The sequence below is a fragment of the Pteropus medius genome, unplaced genomic scaffold (genome assembly GCF_902729225.1).
Source record: "Pteropus medius unplaced genomic scaffold, Ma_sr-lr_union100, whole genome shotgun sequence".
NCBI lineage: Eukaryota > Metazoa > Chordata > Mammalia > Chiroptera > Pteropodidae > Pteropus > Pteropus medius.
Genome location: NW_024351543.1, coordinates 11,761,134 through 11,786,514, shown reverse-complemented (window position 1 = coordinate 11,786,514; position 25,381 = coordinate 11,761,134). Strand labels below are relative to the sequence as shown.

Sequence of the window (25,381 nt, the reverse complement as noted above, 5' to 3'; positions counted from 1 at the left end):
GTGGTGTTCTCTTAGTTTGTGAGGCTGATGTAATACTGACCTCGAAACCAAACGATGCCAACATAAGAAAGAAAAATCACTGGCTAGTCTCCCTCTTGAATATGGATGCAGAAAACTGAAACAAAATCTTAGTAAACTACATCCGAGAATGTATTTTTAAAAGGTAATGCATAATTACCAAGTAGGACTTACTCCGGGGTTGCAAATTCGAGTCAATGTCAGATAAGCTAGTCATGTATACATTATCAGTTTAAAGAAAAAAAAACAAATCATCATCTCATTAGAAAACACAGTGGCAGACATGGGCCTCACAGGACTGCAGAGCAGAAAAGAAAGACAGAATATGAAAAAGTTAACAGAAAAAAAGTTTTTTGGGGATGTGGCAAATACTAAAGATTCGTTTTGCATCTGTAACATTAGAAAAGATGTCTGCATAGAGGACATATTCTTTGATGACTTGTAATGGATGAAATCAACAACCAAATTATTTTTAATAAACTGCATTTAAAACACCAAACATAAAAGGTGTATAATATATATTGATAAAACAGTTACCTTTCTTTATTCATTTTTCCCTCAAATCAAAGTCTTAGAATTGATTCTGGTAGGATTGGGTTTTAAAAATCATTTTTGCACTGTGACCCCACATTTGGGGTCACTTCAAATAATTTTTAGCAGAGTTCACAAAAATGACACACAGTTCGAACCAGATGCCCAATGGATATTCAATAAAAAGTAAAATAATGTGAAATTACAAAATCGTAACACCAGTCCAAATTGATCATTGTTTATGTAGTCCCTCATTTTAGCTCTAATCACAAATTTTCTAGGAAGATTTTCTTTGCATGTTTTCACTCAAATATTCAATATTCCTTTAGAAGTTTTATACTTATGGAATCTAGTTTTATACTTATGGAATCAAGTATTTACACCAGGATTTCAGGTAATCACATAATACTGGAGAAAGGTATTGCTGGCCTCGCTCATTTTAAACTGTTGAGTGGTCAAATATTGAGGCAGACAAGGTGTTAGGATGGGGCCTTCGTTTTCCACTCCTGCAAACCACAGCTCCTTCAATGACTGTATAATGGCTTCCTAGGGATAATGGAATTGCATCCACAGGCTCTGGAACTATAAACTGGGGATTATAGATGTTTACTAAGCATCCATACATTTACAGAGGCTCTAGTTTTGAAATGTGTTTTCTACTTCACAGTTATTGAGTCCATTTTAGGACGGTGGAGATTGTCAATGCATTAACCGAAATAGGTTATACAGCATTTGTGATTTGTTTCTCTTCCTCTGCTGATATTTCCTTGATCATCTGAAGGGAGACCAAAGAGGAGAATAAAGCAGCAATGTGTTATTTTTAAATGTCAAGTCACCTAAATGGTGGGTTCATTTAGACATCATAGCTGTATTGTATAAACTTGGAAACATTTGCCACATTTGTGTTTGAGAATTAGGCCATGATGTTGGTAACTGAGGTAGACTTGGTTGACGGAAGTAGCTAAGGCAGGCCGGGACCTCCCACAGCTGTGTAGGTGGACAGGGAAAACTCCTGCCCATTTTGAGAAGTCTTGTTATCAAAGGCCACAGAATGGCTATTTAAATGCAAAAAAAAAAAAAAAAGAAGGGAACTATACATCCTGAGAACAAACTAAATGAGAAACCACACTTTTATTTTTTATTCCAAATAACAGCCCGAATGCATTGACAGTACAAGATCAACTACAGCTTTAATCTGCAAAATAGAATATAGAGCATTAAGAAGCTAGAATCAAGATGTTGAAAAGAGATAAAAGAATCTGTGCTTAGAAAAGGTAATTCAAATAGAATTAAATTGGGCCATACCTCACCCTCCAACCCGTTAACACATGATTCGAAAACATTTAACGAAGATGAATGACATAGTGTCCGCTCTTTAGAAGAGCGCTACCAAAAGAGACTAAGTTGCGAACACACGACTGCAAAGCAATCAGGAGGATGTGTGCCAGATGGATGTGTGCATGTGCAGGGTGTATGCGCACAGAGAAGGCAGTGCAGAAGGCTGCAGGGAGAGGCAGGGAAGCATCCTGTGGAAGACGACACAGAAGCCAAGTCACCAAGAACAAGGAAAAGGTGGTAAGAAGTGAAGTAGAAGCTAGGGTACAGGGAATAAATAAAGCCACATCTTTCAAACATGTTTCCAAAAGTGGTGACCAGATTCATAAAGCTCCTGTTTTCTCTTGTCTCCTTCAGTGTTTACATATCCAGAAAATGGCACTGACGATTTCAGAGATGAAGCAAAGAACATAAACCACCAGGTATTTATAGATGTCACAGAAGGCAGATGAGACAGGATCCTTAGATCATACTGCAGGTCACCACCCACGTGGTCATGATGCCAAATTAGTGCATCCCAGACTAGTGTTTTTAGAGAATACAATAGAGTAAGGTAGCATAACTTGCCATATAATAGATAGCATGGGGTAAAACAGGAATATCACTATGCATCAAAGCTAAAAAGGATAAGTATCGTGTTGTACACTTTTTGCGTCTATTATGTATGTTGAGTACAAGTTGGTATATACTCTATAGTGTGTAAATTATATCATTATGTAATATATTATGACTATTTTATGGTATATAAGTGTATAATTTACTATATTATGTTCATATATATAATTAGAATAGAACAGAATAGAATAGAATTGAAATATATAGTATAAGGTACTTGAGCTTTGGATAGTAGAGTGAATCATAGATAAAAAAGATATAGTCATGTGCAACTTTTTTCTGTTTTATATATAGCGTATATGCATTATAATATTATGCATTTAAATATATTATATAATTATAGATTACATATTACATAATACATATATAATTATATATTATATATACATACATATTACAAAATTAACATGTGTGTATTTATTAAATATGTAATATATAATATATATAATATGTAATGTTATATGATATGTAATATTACACAATTTTGTTGTATATTATATAATTTATAATTTATTGCATGTATTATAAAGTAGGGACATTCATATAGCATTAACATTTATTTGGTGGTAATAATAATAATAATAATAGCTAATATTTATATACACTTGTAAGACTTTTGTGTAGTCTACGAACTGGGGACAACAATATACTCTACCTCACAAGACTGTCGTGAGGTTTGAGTATGCCAATGCATATCACAGACTGCCTGGCACACAGTAAGCTATCAAAAATGGTAGCTTTATTATTATTATTGCAAGATTTCATAGTTAGTAGATGGTGATTCCATGATATAAATTAAATGGGTCTGATGCCAAAATCTATGTTTTCTCCACAACGTGAATGAACTAATTGCCAGATGAATATACCTGGTTTTCTGTGATGTACTAGATACCAAATTTTAGGCTAACTGATAAAAAGTCAGTTTTAAGAAGTGGAAATTGCTTACTTCTGTTCACATGCAGCTCTTGTAGATTATAGAGAGAATATTCTCATTCCTGGGGCCAACCTTATGAACTTTCATGAACAAGTATATCCAGATTGTAGTATTTCTGACAAAGACTTCCACATAATTGTTTTCAAATGGTTTGCAATGCAATCAAAATCAGCTAAGAATGTAAAAATAAACCTATGGTTGAAACAGTCTTCAATAATAGTTAGATATTTTAACACACAAGAGCCATATACTGAATTAACTTTGCATTGACTTACATTGCATTAACGTCTCCATTTCCTTTTCTTCTTTGCTTCTCTCCACTTCCTCCTCCTCCCTTCTCTCATTTCTCTTTCATTTTCTCTTTCAGGCACCTCCTTCCAAAGACCCATTGCAGATGAACACCTATGTTGCCTTGTACAAATTTGTACCACAGGAGAATGAAGATTTGGAAATGAGGTAAGCACATTCTTTAATGAAAAAGAAAAGGATGAATGAAAGAGAGAGAAAATATTTTAAGTCAATGTCCTTCCATGTGAAAAAAATAATTCCATTTGTGCTATCTCCTAGTGCTTCTGAGGCGTTAGCCTGAGCAGTGATTCTCAGGCTTTAATTTGAGTCCGATGACCTGCAGGGCTGGTTAGCACCCATATTGCTGGGCCCAGTCCCTGGAGTTTCTGATTCAGCAGTTCTGGGGTGGGACTTGAGAATCTGCATTTCTAGCTGATCTGCAGGTGGTTCCGATGCTGCTGATTCGGGACCACGCTTTAAGAAGCATGATTTTAGCACATTGCCAACAGAACTGCTAATGAAAGTTTTCATGAAAGTTGAGCATCAAATGCATCCTGTGGGGTCTCGCCGGGAATCAGAAGATGTATTAAATGCCCAAATTAACATCGATCAAAGGATCAAACAAACTATTTGTTTCTCCTGCGGGAGACTGGTGCCTCCCCCTGGCTCAGGCTCTTAGGTAGGACCCATCCCACTTACGATAACTGACATACAGGGTGGGCTTGGGGATCCTCATGAAATCTGAACCTTTCTCTTGACCACGATTTAGGGTCCTCATGTTTCAGGAGTCATTATGCTGGAGTCAATCTGTATTCACGTCCTACTTATTGTTTGACTGTAAGCAATTTAGAAACATCTCATTACTTCGATTTCCTTATTTATAAAGGAATAATAACAACCTCTCCCCTCTTAGGTATTTGTAAGGATAAAATGAATAATGTTCTTAAAGCATCTGGTACAGTGCCTAGTCACCGTGAACACTCAGTAACTGGTAGTTACAATTTTTATAATGTGTTCACTGGCCTTTCTCAAAGAAAAGGCTTTATTCCTTTCTTCCATTCATGACCCCAAAACATAAGTAATCTGGGGAGAAGGCTTTGGTGTTTTCCTGTCCTAGAGCAGGATAGAAGGGGCTGCTTTTCCAATCTAATGGACCTTGGAGATTGGTTCTTTCCAATTATGAAGAGAATGGAAAGATAAATTAGCATTGAAAACTACTGAAATGTCAGAGCATTGGTGCAATACCCTCCATTTTGGGGTGTACTCCACTTGTCTGAGCGCCATGCAGGCCAAGTTACCAGTCACCAGCCATTCCCTTCAGATGGCTTCTGGAAGGACTTGTCTCTCCACCCTAGGGCTATTTGGGCTTCTCTGCATCCTCTGGCTTGTGCTATTTCCCAGGCGCGTTCCCTCTCACACTTGGCTGAATATGGTTTCCCACCTCAGTGAAATCTGCCTCTCCTCTTCCACTTTCCTCAAATTCCCTTAAAAAGAGAGAGCTTCCAAGAAAAGCTCCAGTTAGACCCCGTTTCCTTGGTTTCATATGCCATTGGGTCACCTTCAGCAGCTTGATGCCCCTCATGGTGCAGCATCCAGCGAGACTCCAAAGCAATTGTGTGTACCCTGCCAGAGTCTGGGAACACCTCCTGGCTCACACCCAAGGTCAGCTTTGTTTCAGTAATCATTCGTGGTTCGCTTCCAAGTGATTCTTGGGCGTTTTTAGAGAAGAGTTCAGAGCCTGGCTCCTGGCTCCTTAGATTTGTTCAGACGATTAGGCTTATGTACATCTGAGTTTTCTCCATCATTGAGTAAGAATTGCCACACTGAGGTCACTGGCTGAAGTTGTAAATACTACCTGAACAGACGGGCATCAGTGCAGGAAGAGAAGATGGCATTTATCAAGCGAAGCCCTATTCTATCAGAGATAAAACAAGCCCTGGAGGTTAGAGCCTGCCTAAGATTCATCACTGGGGTGGTGACTTGACTTAGCTGTTGGTCCACAATTAACTATCTGCTGATGAAGATAAGGATGACATATATAACTTTGCAATAATACAGTATATTTTCTCCTTCTTGAGATTATCATTTGGGTATCTCATTTAAAATTTAACAATGTCCTATTGTGTGTGGCCCACCATTTTATATTAAGATATTTTTCTGAAGCCATCAGATGAAAAAACAATTCCAGATAAATATAGAATGCTATTAGGATACTGAGGAATGACATCTAGCTGCCTGGTGGCAGTCGTAACTTTTTGTGCTTATTTTAGTCGGTTGCAGGCCATTAAAAGACAAGTTGTCTGGTCCCGAACCAAGCATTTACAGTCTGCTTCGAGGCACACAGGACTGTTCATTCCTAGGAGTGAAATGTCTACATTACACAGACTGCAAGATTGGAGCGATAAATCATACTTACATTTTTTCTTTCGCCAAGATATTGTAGGCTCCCATTTTAAAAGCCAGGCACTTGATTTAGAATGTGTAAGGCAATTCTTTGGGGATTTGGTAAAATTCCTTGAATGAACTGTAGCTTTGTGAATTACCATTTTCTCCTTAAACCATAAGGTAGGGGAAAAAAAAATTCCTTATAACAAAATAGCATTCTTATGCACCTGCATTCTGATCCAGGGGAACACACCGGGCATTGTCCTCAGGAAAGAGAACAAAGGAGGTGAGAGTACAGGGAATATTAGGAGTGTGAACTTGAGGGCAAAGAAGGTCCAACTGTCACAGATCAGAGCAGATGAATCCTCATTTCAGCAAACATTTGATATATATCTGCTCAGAAATAAGGAAGCTTGTTCTGCCAACAGCCAGCAGTCCAAATCTCTCTGCTGACTTCCAGATACACGTCCCTACCTGCCTATCCTAAAAGTGGGGTTGTCTAAACTTTGGAGTCAGATAAAATAGATTCAAACCCCAGCTACTCTACTTTCTAACAATAGAGCATATTGCCTAACTTTCCAAACCTCTCTTTTCTCATTTTGAAAATAGATATATAAGGACTACTGTTATAGGATGGCTGTGATTAAATCAGATGACATAGTAGGAGCTTAAAAATGTTAGTTCTGATCAGTTCTAGTCATATTCCAGAAGTAGGTGCTTCCTTTTCAGACTTAAGAAATGAGAGAAGGAGAATGAACATATCAACATGGATTCACTGAATGTTTAAGAATAAAAAGGGTGGATATCATTTGACATGGGTTTAAGTCCCAGTTAAGCCACTTGCCAGCTGTGTGACCCCCATGAAGCTCATCCAAGCCTTTCCTTCTTCACTTGTAAAAGAAGATAATCATTATGCCTGCCTTAGGTCTGCTCACGACACACGTATCTTCGCTTAAAACTATACCTAAATGTCCTCCCATATCCCTTGTGTTAAGACCAGAATATTTACAGGGATCTCCAGGACCTGTACAGTCTCATTTCTGGTGACATCTCTGCTTTGTGTTCATTCCCCTTGCCTCTCTGTTCCATCTACGGTGTCCTTTTCTCCTTCCCCAAAAGGACCACACTACCAGCTGCCAAGGGATTTTCCTTCCTGAAGTCTGCTCCTCCCCTCTCCCGTCCTCCCATCTACCCAATAGCACTACTATCACACCACACACACACACACACACACACACACACACACACACACACACCGATTCGCCCAGTTATCATTACCCACCAGATCTCAGCTCAGATTTTACTTTTTTGGTACAGCCTTTCCTAATACCAACACTCTGAGTTTCCTCTGTTATATACTTTCATGACACCATATTTCTTTTTTTTAAAGCACTTATCTCAACTTGGATTTATATATTTATTTCTGGAATTCCTTGGTTAACTTCTATCTCCCTTGTTAACTCCATGGGAACAAATCTGTAACTGCTAACCTTTATATCTCTGTAGCATAGTACAGTTCTTGAAATATACATGGTCAATAAATATTTGATGCATGAGTATTATGGAGACTAAATGAACTAATGCTGTGCCTGGCATCTACAATTAGTAAGTACATCAAGTACATGATAATATACCAGAAACTATAAAAAAGGAAGCAAACCAAGTTTAGAGGAGTTAACCAGGATCTGTTCCAGGAGGAGGTGGGCTGTAAGCCCAAGACATATATTGTTTGTCGCAAAGAAATTATAGAAAAGGAGACAATAATAGCCCATGGTTGTAGTCACAAAGAACAAAGGGTTTAAGACAGTTTGAAAGAAGCCTTGCTGAGCCTTTACTGTGCACTCACAGTAGAGCGTGGAGGAGCGGGCCTCAGAGAGGAGAAGCCAGGAACTGCCTCCTTAATTCAGCGAGTACTGCTTTTAGAAGTATTGTGGTCTCACCATTAGTCTCCAAATTCTGTCTACAGACAGAGGCTTGACACAGTCTGCTTTGCTACATTTTCAGTGCAAAATAAACTTCCTTCATAAATTCATCCACCATTACCTTCCCAAATCCCTGCAGCTCACATACCATGATAAGGCTCTGTCTTTCCACCATCATGGGCAGAGATGGGGGAACAGGTGGCAGAATAGCAAAGGGCATTATCCGGGAATCACATACACCTGGTCTACCTTCAAACTCTGACCCTTACTAGCTAGCTGCACTAATTTGAGCACACTGTTTAATTTCTTGGAGCCTCAGTTTTCTCCTTCCTAGGGAGACTGAATATTTAACAAAATAATGTAAATAAAAGGTAGAATATCATGCCCAGTACAAAGCAAGGTATACCGTATATTTTAGGTACCTTCTCTTCATAATTTACATCTTTTCACAATATGTTTTATTTCCTAGTCTTCTGAACAATCTCATTAACACTATCCTAAGGAGTGTTGTATGAAGGTTGTCTCTGACCTATGAGCACATCTAATGAGACTTGTTCCAGAGATAAGGAGGCTGTGATACCCTGTCCCTCATCTTCTGAGTGGGTTTTGCAGTTGCTGACATGACATGCCATGGGTATGAAATTTTACCACCATCATGAAAGATGTGATGCCATCATGCGTGGAATCTTGAGTTCATTGCTGGTCACTCGTGCTCTGATAACATTAAAGGGCCATCCAGGTCCAGGGCCATCCAGGTCCAGGGTCATCCAGGTCCTCTGAGTGTAATGAGCTTATATAGTAAATAGATAATCTTCTGTAATTAAGGGTCTTAGACAATTTCCACCAATAACTCTTATTATCAAGTTTTTTAAAGAGCTCAGAAAATTACACTTTATGGACTGCCAGCTTAATTCATGCGCACAGCTCTTTAAAATGCTACTTGAAATACAAACTGGAAAAATCTCAAAACTGACATCACATACCGCCTCATGCATTTACATCAACACTGACATCAACACTGACATCACATACTGCCTCATGCATTTACATCAGCCACGTGTCAAATCATCCTCTTGGCCAAGTGGGTGAGTGTGTGTTTGTGATATACTTACATATGCACATACGCTCTCACACACTCACAGATCTTCACAAACCCACAGTCACACACTTGCATTTATATGCACCCATTCACACTCATGCACACTCAAATACACATTCATTCACATACACACACTCATATGCACACACATCATTAGCAAGAACTTAATAACACATGCTTAGCTTTTTCAAGAAAGTAAGCTCTGTCCTCCATATTTATAATGTAACCTGTCCCATTATCCTCACAATTTCAGGTTTAGTGTCTGCACACAGAGTCTTGACCCCATCACATTATTCACACCAGCACACCTTTTAAAAATCAGTCACAATAATTTCTATGGCTTTGCTGAGTTGATATAGCATGTAAATAATCAGCCGATATAAATAATTCCAAGTAAACACAAACCCCTAAAACATCTTAGAGACTCTGAAATAAAGAATTAAGAGTAAATAAAAGACTTAAAGGTTTGAATGCATATTTTAGTAACCATATAATGCCTATTCCAAAGATTCTGTTTTGGCTTCCCACACCTAAGTCATTTTCATTTTTATTAGTTCTCTCCAAACAGATTTATATGATAATGGCCATGTTTCACAAAGCAAAAAAGTAAGAGAGAAGAAAATAGCTTATGAGGCAAGAGAAGGAAAAAGGGAACTGCTTTTTCAATATTATGAATAAAGAGACACAAATTAATTGCCACTTCAATGAGCGTCAGAACTCCTAAATTTGGGAGGCTTCAAAGAAAAACCTATCTTCTTTTGTAACCCCAAGTAATGTTTTATACTCTTAAATCACCAAACTCTTTCTTGGAAATAGTGAGTCTCACATTTTTCCATGAGTGAATTTGAATGAAACCAGGCAACCATTTGTCTCATTAGCTAATATTCACAAGAACCTCTAGAGATGAGATAGCCTGAATCATCTCTTCCTGATTTTTTTAAAATGCCATTTGAAATAGAGATAAACTGAATTTAACCCTTGTTTGGCTTTTTCCAGAATTTGTCTCATCTATCCACCACTTATCACGTAGTAGATGAGCACCTACTCTCTGCTGGGTGAACAATTTTCCTCAGAAAGCTTAACTGGTCATAGGGCTGGGGGTCAAAGAGGGGTGGCTAAGAGTAAACGAGAAGGTACACTTCAGTGTGAGGTCTTGTAGGTGGAAAGGTAGTCCAGCATGCTGCTACAGCACCTCAGGCGGGGCATCTAAGCAGCTTGGGGAGGCAAGGAAGACTTTGCAAGGAGCTGGCATCACAACCAAGCCAGGGCCTCAGGAAAAGGGACATGGGTGCTTGTGCAGCTTGGTTACTGAGCAGTCATTCTCTTTCTCCAGTGAGCAAAGGAAAAGGGAAGAACAGTAAAACAAGTAAAACAGGAGAATTACTTTAAGAGTTACCAGATGAGGGGCAAATGCAAATTCCATTAGAAAAAGAAGCGGTGCCAATTCATTGCAGGAGCAGGAGCATATTTAGATAGCCACATCCATACGAGTCTTTGTTCTGGAAAGACTACCTTAAAATTCAGTAGAGCTTAATGAATGGAATTAAGCTTTACTGTTTAGTTCATATTCTAGATGTTTAGTACATATTCAAATGAGACAATTTATGGTTCTTTACCCTTTGTGGGATACGGTGGGAGAATCAGAACGGAGAACTCAGGTAGAAAGTAGAGACTGGGGCTGCAACCCAGGGAGGCTGACTCTAAGTCCACTCATCTTTTTCTTACCCCAAACTTTCCATGCTACATTGATTGTGGTAGGTCTCCTGCCTGATAAGTTTGACAGTTACGTTTTAATCAGCAGATTCAGATGATGTATTAATTTATCCCATGTCGGCCACTCATACCACTTCTTACAATTCTATTAGGATTGTTAAGCTTATTTGTAAGACCAGGAAGCTTGTGACCTATAGAATGTGTTCATGAAAAGTCACCCCTGTTCAGGGATAATTTTTAAAAATTAAGATAAAATCATGACTCTTAAACAAATGTAAAATAAACACATGTTGAAATTTTTATTAGACCCATTAATTAATGAAAGAACCAGTAGTGTGTCACATTTGGTTCAGGGAAAATTCAAACATCACACTTATGCAAGCCATCAGGAGTGCCAATGTGAATTTACAAATACATGTAAAACTGGCCAGTATTCACAGGCTGATTGATTACATTCCACCAGACACAATTCACTTGCATTTCTATGGACAATAGTCATTTGCATTATTATTAGTTTTCTACAGCTTGAGGAAATGTAAAATAATAGCTCAGAGACATTGAAAGGGGTAGGTGACCTGGAAGGATGAGCTAAAGGCCCAGATTAACAATCTTTTTTGTCCATTTCAAAATCTTTCACAATTTTCTCCGCCATCCCCTTGAGTTCATTTAGCAAATCTGTTGGGTTACCCAAGCAAGTTATATTTTACAGAGGAGAAAACTGGTCAGGATCGTTAACATTTGTTATAAGCCATGAGAATCTCCTGGAGAATGCTTAGAAAATAGAGATTCGGGCCTGCAGAGTCAAATCACATTTGGAAATCTGCATGTTAAATGTTCCCCCTAGATTCTGATTATCTGTCAGATTTGAGAACGACTGTGATGCATCCAAAGATACACAGTGGGCCGGTGGCCTAGCCCAAACCAGATGCAAGTGTTCTGATTCTCAGACCTGATGCCCCGTATACTGGTCCACACCAGATTTTTATCCTATAACTTATGTGATGATGTCCTTCACTCTGTAAGGTTTTATACACCACCACCCCCTCCCCCCCATAAAATAAGAAGAGGAGAGCCCTTGAGACAGAATAAGACAGAACAAGGCTCCCTCAGTGTCTCATTTCCATTCTCTAAGTACATTACTGCTTGGCAAATGCATCAACTTAATTAAAACTAAATGTAATTCTAATGCACCAATTTGATTTAAAAATAATCTTCACAGTCACCAGGACATCAAAATGCAATTAAGCCTATTTGAGGGAAGTCTCTGATGCATATTATGTTCTGATGCTGTGCTATGTCAAGAAACCCAGATCTTCCCAAATGTCACTAATGTGTTTAGCAGCCTCCCTTTCACTCAAATGCCTCTTTCAATTAGGTTCCGGAGAGCGTGATCCATGACAGTGAATGATCAGGAACATTCGCCAAATCCCATCCAAATGGCCTTTTAGCTGAATGCTTTTTCTCTGAGCCAGTCTCTCAACGTGGGAAAGTGAAGGCAGACTTATGGATACCGAGCTTAAGACAAAATCAAATTGCATAGTTCAGGAGTTCCCTGTTACCTCCCCATGTTCTCAGACTGTAAAAAAGGTTCTGGACCAGGATTATGGAAATTGAGAAATGGGTCTAGCGAAAACTTAAGCAGAAGATCTAAAATTAATGGGGCACTTTGGCCAGCTCCTTTTTCTGTACCCCTTGGCCTGGTTTTTCAGGACATCTGTTTTGGGTGAGTGACTATGGTGCTGTGGAGCTTCATACGGGGTTCTTTTTGCCTGATGAATGGGAAAAGGTGAGAAATAGTAAAGACATCTAAAAGTACATGCAGAGTAAAATGGGCAGTCCTGATGAGCCCTCGCAAGGCTTGGGTAGTACAAGAAGCAGCTTGACATAGTAGTGTTAGTAGTGGATTCAGACCCTGCCTATTAATGGTGAAGTCTCTCTCAACCTTCTTTCTTCTGTGAAAACGCAACATGTCCTGTTCGCTTCACTCGGTGAACATCGCTGTCCGCTCCAGGCTATCTGGCTGTCCTCCTCAGCCTTTCCAACCTCACCATTGCAGTCAGCCCCAGGGAGTGGCGGAATATGACTAGTTCCAAAACCCAGTACTTGCCATACCTTTGTACTCACTACCTGGAGTGAAGGGGCAGGAGGCGTGGGCTTGTAAAGAGAGGGAAAAGCTTTTCTGAAGCTCTGAATCACACCGAAGGTCAGTGTCTGGAGCCACTGAAGAGTTCAAAAGCTGTTTCATTAACCAACTGCCCCTGTCGAAAAAATAAGAGAGCGCTCAATTAAAAGGTAATTATCACTAGATCTAATTTCCACGTGAAAAATTACATTTTTAGGAGAAATTAGAATTTTAAAGCCTTATTATATATCAATCACAGTGCTAAAAACCTTCATATGTATTCTCATTTAATCCACACAGCAACTTTGCAAAGTAAATATAGTTTATTATATATTTGTTTTGCATGGCATGTAATTATATAAACATAATTGAGGTAGCTGAGTCTTAAAAAGGCACATATGTTTGGGGTTTTGGTTTGGGATCAATTCCACACTTGTTTGTGATCCCTGGCATAGTTCTTCTCATTCAGCAATGATACTTACTATAAATTACCAGTTTACATGGCTTTTCCCTTTAATATTACCAACATCTTAAAGCCTGTAGCTATGTCTCAACAGTGATGATAGCTGCCATCTATTGTGGGCTTATCTAAATGTGCTTTACAAGTATCACCTCACTTAGGCCTCAAAGATATTGATGAGGTAGGTACTATTATTATCTTCACTTCACAGATAAGAAAACTGATGCTTTGAAAAATCTTTTCATCTCTGTACACTCAGTGCACACCCAAAACCTAACATGTCATAAACATTCGAGAAATACTTGGGAAAAAAAAAGAAATACTTGAATGTCATATAATTTTCTTCTGCTCAATAGTCAGAGATGGAGGAATAAAGACAGGCGAATGTCCTTTATATTCTGAAATACGCAGTATAACCAAACCATTACAAAAGCACAGAAGGCTCAGAGCATCCTGCCTTCCATGTGCTTCCGAAGAAGGGAGGGTATGAGGTCTCAGGTTGTCCCAGAGGGAGAGGTGTTTCTCAGAAGCAGTGACCTCATCAGGAGGACGTCAGTGTCTCCTCTACTAGGGATTTGTGCTCTACATGGGGAATGGAGAGAGGCTGGGAGAGGGGAAGTTCAGGACAGCTCACACGCCACCTTTAGGAGATCCCACCCACAGAAGACCAAAGCATCTTCCTAATACCTTACAGAAGAGATCCCTATAGCTGGCTGGGCTCAGCTTGCATCATTCATGTAATCAGTACACACTGTGCCCTCTGAGTCCCCTGAAACCAGTTTACCTGGTGGTGGAAGAGATGGGTTCCTATGTCCAAGTGGAAAATTGAGAAGTGAGGGAGACAGAGGACGACTGAAAATGAGTCCAGATAGCAACCATCAAGCTCAGATGCAAATACACATAAACACGCAAATGCACTCACAGACAAACTCTGTCTTCCTTACCATTAAACCATAGTTCCATAGTTAGCTTTTGTTATCTTATTCCTACTCTTATCGGTAGCTCACAGTTCCGTCATCATTTCAAGAGTGTCCATAAATCATGATATAACCAACCTGAAAATCTTCCTCTGGGCCTAAGACAAATTTTACTGAGCAAACAAAAAGAAGAGGACATCTGTGGTGCTCTGAGCTATCTGTACCAGATGGGAAACTGATGCTTTCGCTGTTTATGAAGTACATTATACTTTGCATCATGCTGTATTATTCTGGGTTACAGTTCAAGGAGAATTTGTACCTGAACTTAGGATGCTCTGATTGAATTAAGCAAAGGGAACCTTTTAAAAGTATTTGGGGGCCTGACAAGTTCATCCCCAAGACTGTAGAAATAAAGAGTTAAATTATAAAATCTACGCATAATGGATCAGGAACATCAAGTCACCTGACAAAAAGAGAATAGCTGTTAGACCAGAGCAGTGCTTTCTTTAACCATGTTTGAAGTATGATAACCTGAAATAAGAAAGAATTGTCCCATGGAATGGGTCCTGGTCAGCCACCGAAGCAGGAAACATTTGGAAGCAGAGAGTCGTGCACCAGCAGAGTCCATCCTAGGACCAACCAGTGGAAGGAGAATTTTAGGCATTAGGCCTCCATTTTTCTGGTAACAATGGTAGTAAGTCTCTCCTTATGTAGAGCAGACATGTTTGGATTTAGTTCTTTGGACATAGCACCCCAGCACCACGGGTAGGAGAAGAGAACTAAGTCAAGAACTGGTTTGAGAGGAGAACTCCCAATTGAGAGTGAAGGACTGCCACACAGGGCCATGTGGGTCTCTAGGAGCCAAGTAACAGCAAGCTGGAGCTGCAGAAGCAGCTTTAAGTACTGCCAGCAGCTGGGTTAGCTAGGTTTCCCAGGCTCCTTGTGAATAAGCTAATTTGAATAATTTCCCAAGTTCCAGACTATAAGGGCTGTCCCTAGTTGTCTGGTACCTGGCCCCCAGGGGCAATTAGGGAGGGGGCTGGTGCTTAGTGGCCTGGAGTTTTAGAGCCTGAAGGGAAGTGGCTGGGTTATTGATTTAATCAGATGCTTAAGGGGAACTGACTAGCCTCTAGCTAGAATTTTAAAACTAGGTCAAGACATATTTTAAAAAATAAATAAAAAACATATTACACAGAGTGGTTTTATCTTGCATGCCTACTCAGATCCACCCCCTGGAGCCCAGTGTTGAAAAGGACTCTTAAGCCTCAGTGCAGGCTCAGTGGGAAAGAATGCTATGATTGATGGCTAATGCCAGGCAGGGGCATGGAGGCAGCACAATTCCCACAAGCTGACCCAGATGTTAAAGAGCTGCTGTCTTGGATTCAAGGGCTGCCCTAGAACAAGATCCGCCCTCCAGTGAAAAAGAGGCACTGGCTGTCTTCATCAGATGAGTAGAGCGTTGACTAATATCAAGAGTCTACTCTTATTCTTTATGACTGCATCCTGTTTATGTCCTTGATTGCCCTTAAGACAATTCACAATTATATATACACATTACATATTTATTATTTATCTATTTTTTGTTTTATTATATATTCGCTAATTTATTATCCATCTTTCTCACTAGAATATTAGCCTCAATGAAGACTTTATTCACCAGAGTATACCTAATGCCTGGAAAAATGGCTCTTTCAGAGTCAGCGTTCTAGAATATTTGTTAAATGAGTGAGTAAATTAAAAAGGAAAAAAAAGAATAAATGAATGTAACTCTCCTCACTCACCAGGCAATTTTCTGATTCTTGTAGAATTCCTTTTTTAGGGAGAGACTCCATCATACTGTCAGGAGTATGTCTGGTAGTTCTCATAAAATTATAGCTCGTATTCCAAGGGGTGCCTTATTTTAATGTGCGGTTTAGTTAACATGGGCCGTAGACTCAGGGATTGTCTACCTCTGGGCACAGTAAAGAATGCGTCTCTGTCTAGACTAGAAAAATAGAGATTGGACTCAGGCAGCACCCTTTACACCCTTAGGAAAAGGTGCTTTCCCTAATCTCCAGCTTTATTGCCTACTTATAATTTCTACCAAACCATCAGCAAAGTCTTTGTAGTTGATACTAACACATGGTTTCTTAGGGTATTAGGTTAAATAAAATCTACTGGAGCTAGAAAGATTTTTCTACATCGACTTTCATCCTTGCTGCTTAATTAAATCTCTCACCTGCGAAAAGACTGATCTTCAGCCATCTCGCTTTCTGTGGCATCAGCATGAAACTGTGACTGTTGAAATACCAAAATGCCAGTTGTGTTTAATGTTTCAGGTGCAACGAGCCTGTTGTATTTGGAATCCCCCTCGAAGATAGGTATTAACTGAGAATTGAAAATGACGGCAGAGGAGATTGAATCAGAAGAGCAAAATGAGCACAGAAATCTACTTTCCCTCTCACTAAAATCACTTAAAATGTCAGAAAACATATATATTTTTTTAAGAATACATCTATAACGGTACGAGAAAACAAGAGAAAAATGCTATCAGAGACCCCAAAATCCTGGGCGTTTCCTAGCAGGAGTTGAGAACAATGAATATGACCAGAGACCAAAGAATGCTCAGGAGAAAAATAACTTTAGATGTATGAACACATTCAGAGATATTAAATTAACAGCAAATTCATTGAAGAGCCTGAGGTGTCTCTGGTGGCTTGATTGCATCAATGACCCAACTTCTTTGCCCCTCCCTGTATTCATGCCCTTTGCCATGAGACTTTGCAGTTCTTCTCACTACAGAGGTGGTGCCTACTACTCTGTCCCTTGAGTCTGGACTGGCTTCGTGACTTGCTTTGCCCAATAAAGTGAGGCAAAAATGGCAATGTATCAGTTCTAAACCTAGGTCTTAGAGGCTTTCTGTGTTTTACATGTTTCCATTTGCTGTTCTTGAAACTCTGGCATAGCCATGAATGTCCAAACTAGCCTTCTGGGGTATGAGAACCATGGAAAAGGGCAAAGTCACCCCGGTCATCCCAGCCAACAGCCAGTCAGCACCAAAGCATGTGAGTAGCCATTGAGATTTTGTGGCTGTTTGTTACACAGCATTATCATGGCAACATATAACTGATACAGAGTTCTACCTGTATTCATATACCACATTACTGCTTATAATAAGCAATAGGCAGTAATAGTGTTTGACCAGAATTAAATTAATACTTGTACTTGATAGGAAGGGAACCCATGCCTAAAGGGGCTCCTGTGTGGGCACGAAAGTCTGGGCATGAATAAGAATTGTATTTAGATAACTCTGGACCTCCAGACCTTCTAGAGAGCATTGGGGGAAGGAAACAGCAGCTCTTCTTAGAAGAAAAATAAGCTGACCTTCTTCCTCACCAGGGTTAAGAAAGCCATTAGGGTAGACTGCTTGCCTGCTATATGTTCAGGCATCCCAAAATGAGATGCATTGATTGACACACCATACTCTCTTAAACAGAGCCTGAAATTAACCCTCACACTTGGGAGAAAGACCCATTGCAGACACAGCGGTATGTAATCACAAAGAAACTAACCCATCTATTCACATCTACCTCTATTTTCAGTCATTACTATAAAGAGACAACCAAGAATCACTGATGTTGGAGAAAATCTTTTGATAAGAAGGAGAAGTAATAAGATAAAGAATAGGTCAATTAATCCTGGAGGAAACAAAGAATTCAATAAAGGGAAGAAATAGTGTTTTAAAAATATAATACTATCCTCAGAAACATTCATTATAATATTACATCCATAATAGAAAGCAGCCAATTTGAAAAAAGAAACTTTAAAAATAATGAAGAATCTTTGGAAACTAAATTTTTTTCTTAAAAATTCTTTAAAAAGAAGGTTAGAACCTTCATTGGGAGTAAGGAACAGGGGCATTTATTAAATATAATAAATGATAGAAAAGACAAGCCTAAACACAAAATAAATGATCAGAAAGACAAAATTGAAGGGAAAAAAGGAGGGGTAGGGGAGGATTGCGAAATGTGTAAGAAAGACAAAAGGTGTGGATGGTTGATCCAGAAAATTCAGCATGTGTTGACTAAATGGCCCAGAAAGGTAAAAGAGAGAAAATGAATGGGAAGAAAACAGTGAGAAACATAATAGACGAAATTTTCCCAAGTTCAAAATAGTAGAGTCTTTAGATTATAAAAGCTCCAGGAACTACTGAGAAGAAGGAATTAACAAACATCCATATACTCAAACACACATGTGGATGTGAAAATCAGACAGGGAGTAGCAAATAACCACTACAGCAACAAAACCACATAAGTCTTCAGTTAAACCCAGGTAATTTGTGATGAAAGGTATAAAGCATACACATACTCATGCATGCATGCACGCATACACACGTACACACAAGTCCAGAACAAAATTTCAAATTATACCAACATAAAAGATGGCAGGCTGGGAAAGGGGAGCTAAGTAAAAGTATACAATTTTCAAGAAGGTACTGAGAAAGTATAGATAATGATAAACGTAACGACTAATTCTAGATGTCAATAGTTAAAAAAAAAAACAAAAACAAGAAAAATACATATACACATCTACATATAAATGTAAGTGCTCCTTGGAAAGAGTCCAGAAGGGGATATAGGAAACTATGAACAGTGGTCACTTCTGGGCAATAGGGAGAAGATTGTAGAGCAGAATATGAAGGACAACCTGAACCTTGAAACTTATCAACTTCCAAATTCTGGAGTTTTTTACAATGCAAATATGATTATCTATGGATAAAAATAAAGCTAAGGATTTTTTAAAAATCAGCATAGAAATTACACATGCTTTCAATTTCTAACAAAGGTATTTTCATGGGTGAGAAGAACTGGTAGAAGTCATGTTAATTTTATATCTATTTATTTTAGGATTATTTGTATAAATGAAAAACTATTACTTCCAACTTTTAAGGACCACCTTTTTCTTTTGTTCTCCCTCTAATTCCTCACTCAACTCATTCACTATTCATTTTAGACCAGGAGACATGATTACTCTTCTGGAAGACTCCAATGAAGACTGGTGGAAAGTAGGTATTTCTCTTTCTTTAAAAAAAAGAAAAAAAAAGTCATTTGATTACTACAATTACAATGAATGCTACAATTTGTGGATGCATGCCTCCTTTTTCCTTTCAGGGGAAAATTCAAGACAGGATTGGCTTCTTTCCAGCCAACTTTGTTCAGAGAGTACAACAAAATGAGAAGATTTTTAGATGTGTTAGAACCTTCGTTGGGTGTAAGGAACAGGGGCAGATAACACTGAAGGAGAATCAGGTGAGTAAAGCACACAAACATATATCAAGTATGACCGAAATAGAGTAACAGTCATTTTAACAAACAGCAATACATATCAATCTGAATGAGGGGGATCATGTTCAAAGTATTCACTTTGAGAAAAGATGTGCTTACTCCAATAATAGTAGTGACATCCTCACATTGCTCCATAACTAGGGACTGTCTCAGGCTTATTCTTTATCCCTACATCTAATTTAGAGGTGTCTGGTGCCATCTTGTACCAGTGCCATGTTGAATGTGGAGTTCACTATGAGGATGTCAATTTTCTGAGAAGGGAGGCAGGAACCCCCTGTACCTATAAGTCTTCAGCCTCCTTGCTTTATACTCTCCAATCTCATTCCCAGAATGTTGACAGAGACAGAGACAAGAAACACACACCTCAGCTCTTTGTCCTATTCTGCCTCTCTGTCTTCTTCCAGCTGAGAGAGATTTTCCTCCTACCTCTTCTTTTATGACTGCAACTCCCCTCATCTGATCCCATATTCTTACTACAGACTAAAATAATATGCTGAGATCTCCAAGTTTGCTCTTGATATATTTGGGGATGCTTTTGAAAATTAGACATTAGAAATTTATCTTCTCTCCTAATAAAGTTTCACGACTAACTCTAATTTCCAATGTTGGATGTCACGCTCTGTCTGTATTGTTGGTATAACACTTCTAATATTTTCTGAGGTTATTTTCAATACCTCTGGATTAGACTCACCCTACAAAGTAATACAAAATGAAAAATCCATTAATGATTTTAATACTCTCCTTCCAATAAAGTTGCCCAAAACACATCTTGAATGTCTTTTGGGAATTGCCTTCAAATGTAGTTTCTAAGTTCCACAAGAAAATCAGTTATTACTTTATAATTACATCTGATTAGTAATTTTAAAAATTGTTTTACCCAACGTGATCAACAATTTTATATGCCACACATGGCTCCAGATGACTCAATCATTTTCAAACTAACAAACACACCTTCAAAAATAATGATTTGTCTTTTCAATGGCTATTCAAAAGACTCTCTAAAAAAAATCTTTTTTAAAATAATAATGTAGAGAAACAATTAAAAACTCTTAAATTTCCCCTTTATATTTAAGTAAATAGAAGTTACTGAAAATGAGAGATCAATAATTTTGAATATCATTTTTCCTATATATTTTAACAAAGGCCAGGGATAGAATCAGTGAAATTGGCATGTTCATGAATACTAGTTCACTCATTCTGAATAGTGATTTGGTGCCATGGATTAAGAGCTATGAAAGTATTCCACCTCATAAATGAATTAATTCCATTATCTATAATGTAGCCAAGAAAATAACCTAAAATACAGAGGAGGGGGATATTTATGCAAAAAAATAATTATCACAGTGGTGTCCATATGTTGAAAATTAGGAAAAATTGCACAACAATGAGATGACTAAGTAAACAATAATACTTTCTGTAGAGGCTAGTGTTAGGAACCAAGTCAGTTTTGATGGTGTTATGATAATATTATGAACGGAATACTGGAATCCAGACCCAGATCCCACTCACCACTCTCTCAAGGTAAATACAAAGGGAGACATGAAAATGGGGCCTGGTGCCAATTTTATTATTGGAAACATAGTGAACCAAATGGGACCGAGGGCTTGAAAGTCTCCCTCACCAGGGCCCCACCACTGCCACCACACCTGACAGGCCTATCTGAATCTCAGGATCCTACAGCACCAGATGGCCCATGGGAGGATGAGGGATCCGGAAGGAGTGCTAGAACCTGACATAGGAGACAAAAGAACCTGATGACCTCCAAGGAGGGGCCAGAAAGGAGAAGCTTTAACAGATGATGACAGACCCCTGGGACATGTCCAGTCAGACCTCCTCCCTTTGTAGAAATGAAGACAGACCTAGGAGAGAGGATAGAGACCTTCAAATATTGTGTCGCCATCTTAAATGATAGTTTTATAAGCAGTGAAGGAATAAGTTAAATATTAATGATATAATGGTAGTGAAAAATTAATACAAATATGAAGGACAAAGAAAAAAATGAAAGGTTTGTTTAAGGGCTATTTTTCTTTCCATTTAAATTACTTTCAGAGTGTAAATTTTTAAAAACTAAATTTTAAACAAAGCAAAGTTAAAAATACTCAATCTTATCTTTTGAATCTAATAGGATAAAAATACACGGGGTTGCTATCATTTTTCTGGGCCTCAATCTTGCACATGGCCACACACACACACACACACACACACCACCACCACCACCACCATCATCACCACCACCACCACCACCATTACTGCATCTAATTGCAATAGCTCTTACTTATAGAAATGCAAGTACTCCCAGGAGTGTGTGTCATCTAAATTTTTGGTTATTAAAATCTCTAATATCCTTAAGAGATTGGGTCACTGGGCTCTATGGTTTCACCCTGGTTTCACAGTTTTACTTGAAATTGGCATTCTTCCCACTTATAAAAATTGCTTCAAGGTATGTCCTTGAAGGACAGACTGCATTTTGAAAGTTATACAACCTCTCTTTTACCTGGTTCCTTGTGAACAGAATATATGTTTAAAGAGATCAAAAGCCATCAATGTGCCAGCGTGAAATATACCTCACTTAAGATCTCCTGCCCCTTCATTTTCTGCCCAAAGGTGCTCATTCTCCTTGGAGCTGAAGTTTGCCTAGCACATCACTCGCCCATGCGCTCCCTGGAGAGAGCAGAAGCCATTGTCTGCCTCAAAAGAGCAGTGGCATCTGAGAGACTCCCCCTAACAACAGCACCTCTGGGGAACCCCACCATTGCCCTGACCCTGGCAGATGGCATAAACCACTCTGCCTCCCATAAAAATATATGTGAAAGTGTCATGGCTATTCCTTTTTGGATTGTGATGACCTGTTTTGGGGTCTGCTTCATAAAAAAGAACATTTTATCTGCAGCCTCTGGTTCACAGAGAAGGCAAGAACAGATTAATACTCTCTTAGACATTGTCAGAATAACAATTGTTATAAGTATCATCACTACTATTAGTCATTATTTTTAAATGTCATACATATATATTATATAATATTTATAAAGCTTATATATACCTATGACATTTTATTTGAGGTTTCATACATGCCCTTTGAATTTTATAGATTAGTTATTCATTATTTATATTTTATAAATGAGGAAACAAAGACTTATAGAGGTCACATGCCTTGCTCAAGGGGGCAAAAACCTGGTAAGTGGCCAGGCTGGAACTTAAACATAGATTTGCAAGATCCAAGTCAATGCCTTCACTGAGCCATGGGCCCTGGATAATGTAGAACAAACTGAACAGTAAGGCACCATTTACTTAGTTTGGCTCCCAGGGAAGGCAAGTGTCATAAAGGCAAGTGTCCTAGGACCAGAAGGCCCCTTAAAATCAAATTGTTGCTCATGTGGACACCCTACTGAGTCCTTCTTGATTCCAGGCAATTGAATCATGCTCATGGGACAGACTGAAACCCTGTCTCTGATGCCACACGCAATCCACAAAGCAAATGAGCACATTTCCCAGCTGAATTCCATGCCAATGCTTCAAACTTCTCCGAGTTTACCCAGCTGTATCCTTCCTGTTCCAAAAATTTGGAAAGTCTTTTGAATGAAAGAAATTCAGGAAGGATGTTCTTTATTGGCAAAGTGTTACTAAATAATTTTGTTAGCATGTTTGCTTTTTTTCTCAGAATAATCTTGTGCTTCCCCATTTGAGATTAAACATTGTTTTATGCTATTAAAATACAAATCAGTGAAACCAGAAGGCAAATTAAAATTTGCTGAAGTTGATCAATTTCCAGCACAGAACATCTGCTTAGCGACATCTACCAATTTCTTGACCATATTCTCCCCAAAAAATATTTCTGAGAATGGGCTCACCCTTGCATTCTCCATGCTCATGGTTGAACTGACAGTCTGTGGGGTGGGGACAAAGTGAACAATCCAACCTCTTCAATTAGACATTTCAAGATACAACATAACATTTGAACCTGAACTTGGAACCACATGGATCTGCCCAGAATTCCTTAGGAAAGTGCCGTATTCCTGATATTTGTCCAGCCTGGTATTTCTGAAAGTGTGTTCTTTGGACCACCTGAATCGGAGTCACCTGGGAGCTTACGGAAAATTCAAATTCCTGACTCCATCCCCGACCTGCTGACACAGAACCCCTCAGGGTAAAGGCACAGAATCAGTCTCTTTTACAGACTCCCCAGGTGTTGTGGTCAAAGTGAATGTTTGAGAGCGACCATCATTTTCATTGCCTTACTATAGTAGTTCTATGAGAACTGAAGACATTTTATTTCCAATTACATATTGTCAACAAAAGCCACCGAGGTCTCTTTACCATGATACAATCTCTATTTCCAATCCTTGCCATCAATGTGGCAACCAAATTTTGAAAAATGTCAGCCACTTGAAAGAAAATTTACATTTCAAAAAAATCTATTATTGAAAAAAGTTTCAAAATTTGTCTCTACTTTAGTATTCTAAAGTGTATTAGGTGTAAAATTTTAAAAGATGCTTGTTAATTGAGGAGAATATAGCATAGTAGCAAGAACATGGATTCTTGTGTCACACAGAAATGAATCCATATCCTGTGTGATTTTGACAAAGTCACCTGTGCATATCAGCATTCTCATCTGTAAAATCAGTGTAGCAGCTTCTCACTCTTGACTTGGAGGTGAGGTTTCAATGCCATCACCTGTGCAAAGCCCCACACAGTGCCTGGCTACCATGGGTGCTTAGCAAGATCATTTTCCTTGCTGCCATCATCACTCATAGTAAAGACTAATGGGGACTTCATCTACAGTGGCCAATGCCCCCTAAAATTACCTAGTGAGCATCAGAAAATAGCAAGTATGATATTTATAACTCTAAAAATACAAAGAGACAAATGGTTGTTAGCAGGGAAATAGAAGAAATTTGATTCTGAAAATAAATGCAATACATCTCTTTGATTAAATCACGTTTCTGCCTTTGGGATTAATTTGTCTCACAGTTATTATATTATTTTTTTCACAGGACCCTTATTTCCAAATAGAATTAAGTTACCCTTTTGTTGTGAACAATGTAGAGTCTACATTGACATGAGTACATTTTCTTCATTTTTGAAATTTTAAAAATACTAATATTGAATCGAGTTTAAACACCATAAAAGTATTTTTTAATTCATTCCATAATTCAGTCATCCTATTGAACTGTTTTTATTGATTCTTTGTGTTCCATCAAGCTTTAAAGAAAAAAAGATAAATTCTTTTTAGATGATAAAATTAAACTGCATTTATTGTGGTAAAAATTTTGAAACTATCCCCAAAAAGTCTAAAGAAGAAATAAAGATTACAGGTAATTCAACCATCAAGCTATTATCAACATAAACACTTTGGTATATTTTCTATCAAACTCTTCTTCTAAATCATATTTTGGTATCATATTCTATTTAGTTTCCCAACTTATTTTTTTAACTGAGTCACTAAATGTTTATGAAAACATAGTTTTTAACCATTGTTTAAGAAACATGTTGTCATATAAATCTGAGGTCCGCAAACTATGACTCATGGATTAAATCTGGCCCAGTTTTTAAATAAAGTTTATTAGAATGAAGTTTATGAGAACATATACTCATGTATATTTCACACTTCAATGCCCCAGCTGAATCATTGCAACAGAGACAATATGGCCTGAAAAGCCTAAAATATTTATTATTGGTCCTTTACAGGAAAAGTATGCCAACCCCTAATCTAGTTGTGCA

At 38.4% G+C, this 25,381-nt stretch overlaps 1 protein-coding gene across 9 annotated transcripts in view; it reads left to right on the top strand.

Annotated features, from left to right (window-relative positions):
- STAC (SH3 and cysteine rich domain) overlaps positions 1-25,381 on the top strand; it is a 122,066-nt gene that overhangs the window by 86,390 nt on the left and 10,295 nt on the right. For 3 of the 9 annotated variants that reach the window (XM_039843380.1, XM_039843383.1, XM_039843379.1), the window contains exons 7-10: positions 2,242-2,306; positions 3,801-3,889; positions 19,332-19,383; positions 19,490-19,627. In XM_039843380.1, the coding sequence (XP_039699314.1) occupies positions 2,242-2,306; positions 3,801-3,889; positions 19,332-19,383; positions 19,490-19,627 (344 nt within the window). The other 6 variants (XM_039843385.1, XM_039843384.1, XM_039843382.1 and 3 more) reach the window with 5 other exon arrangements.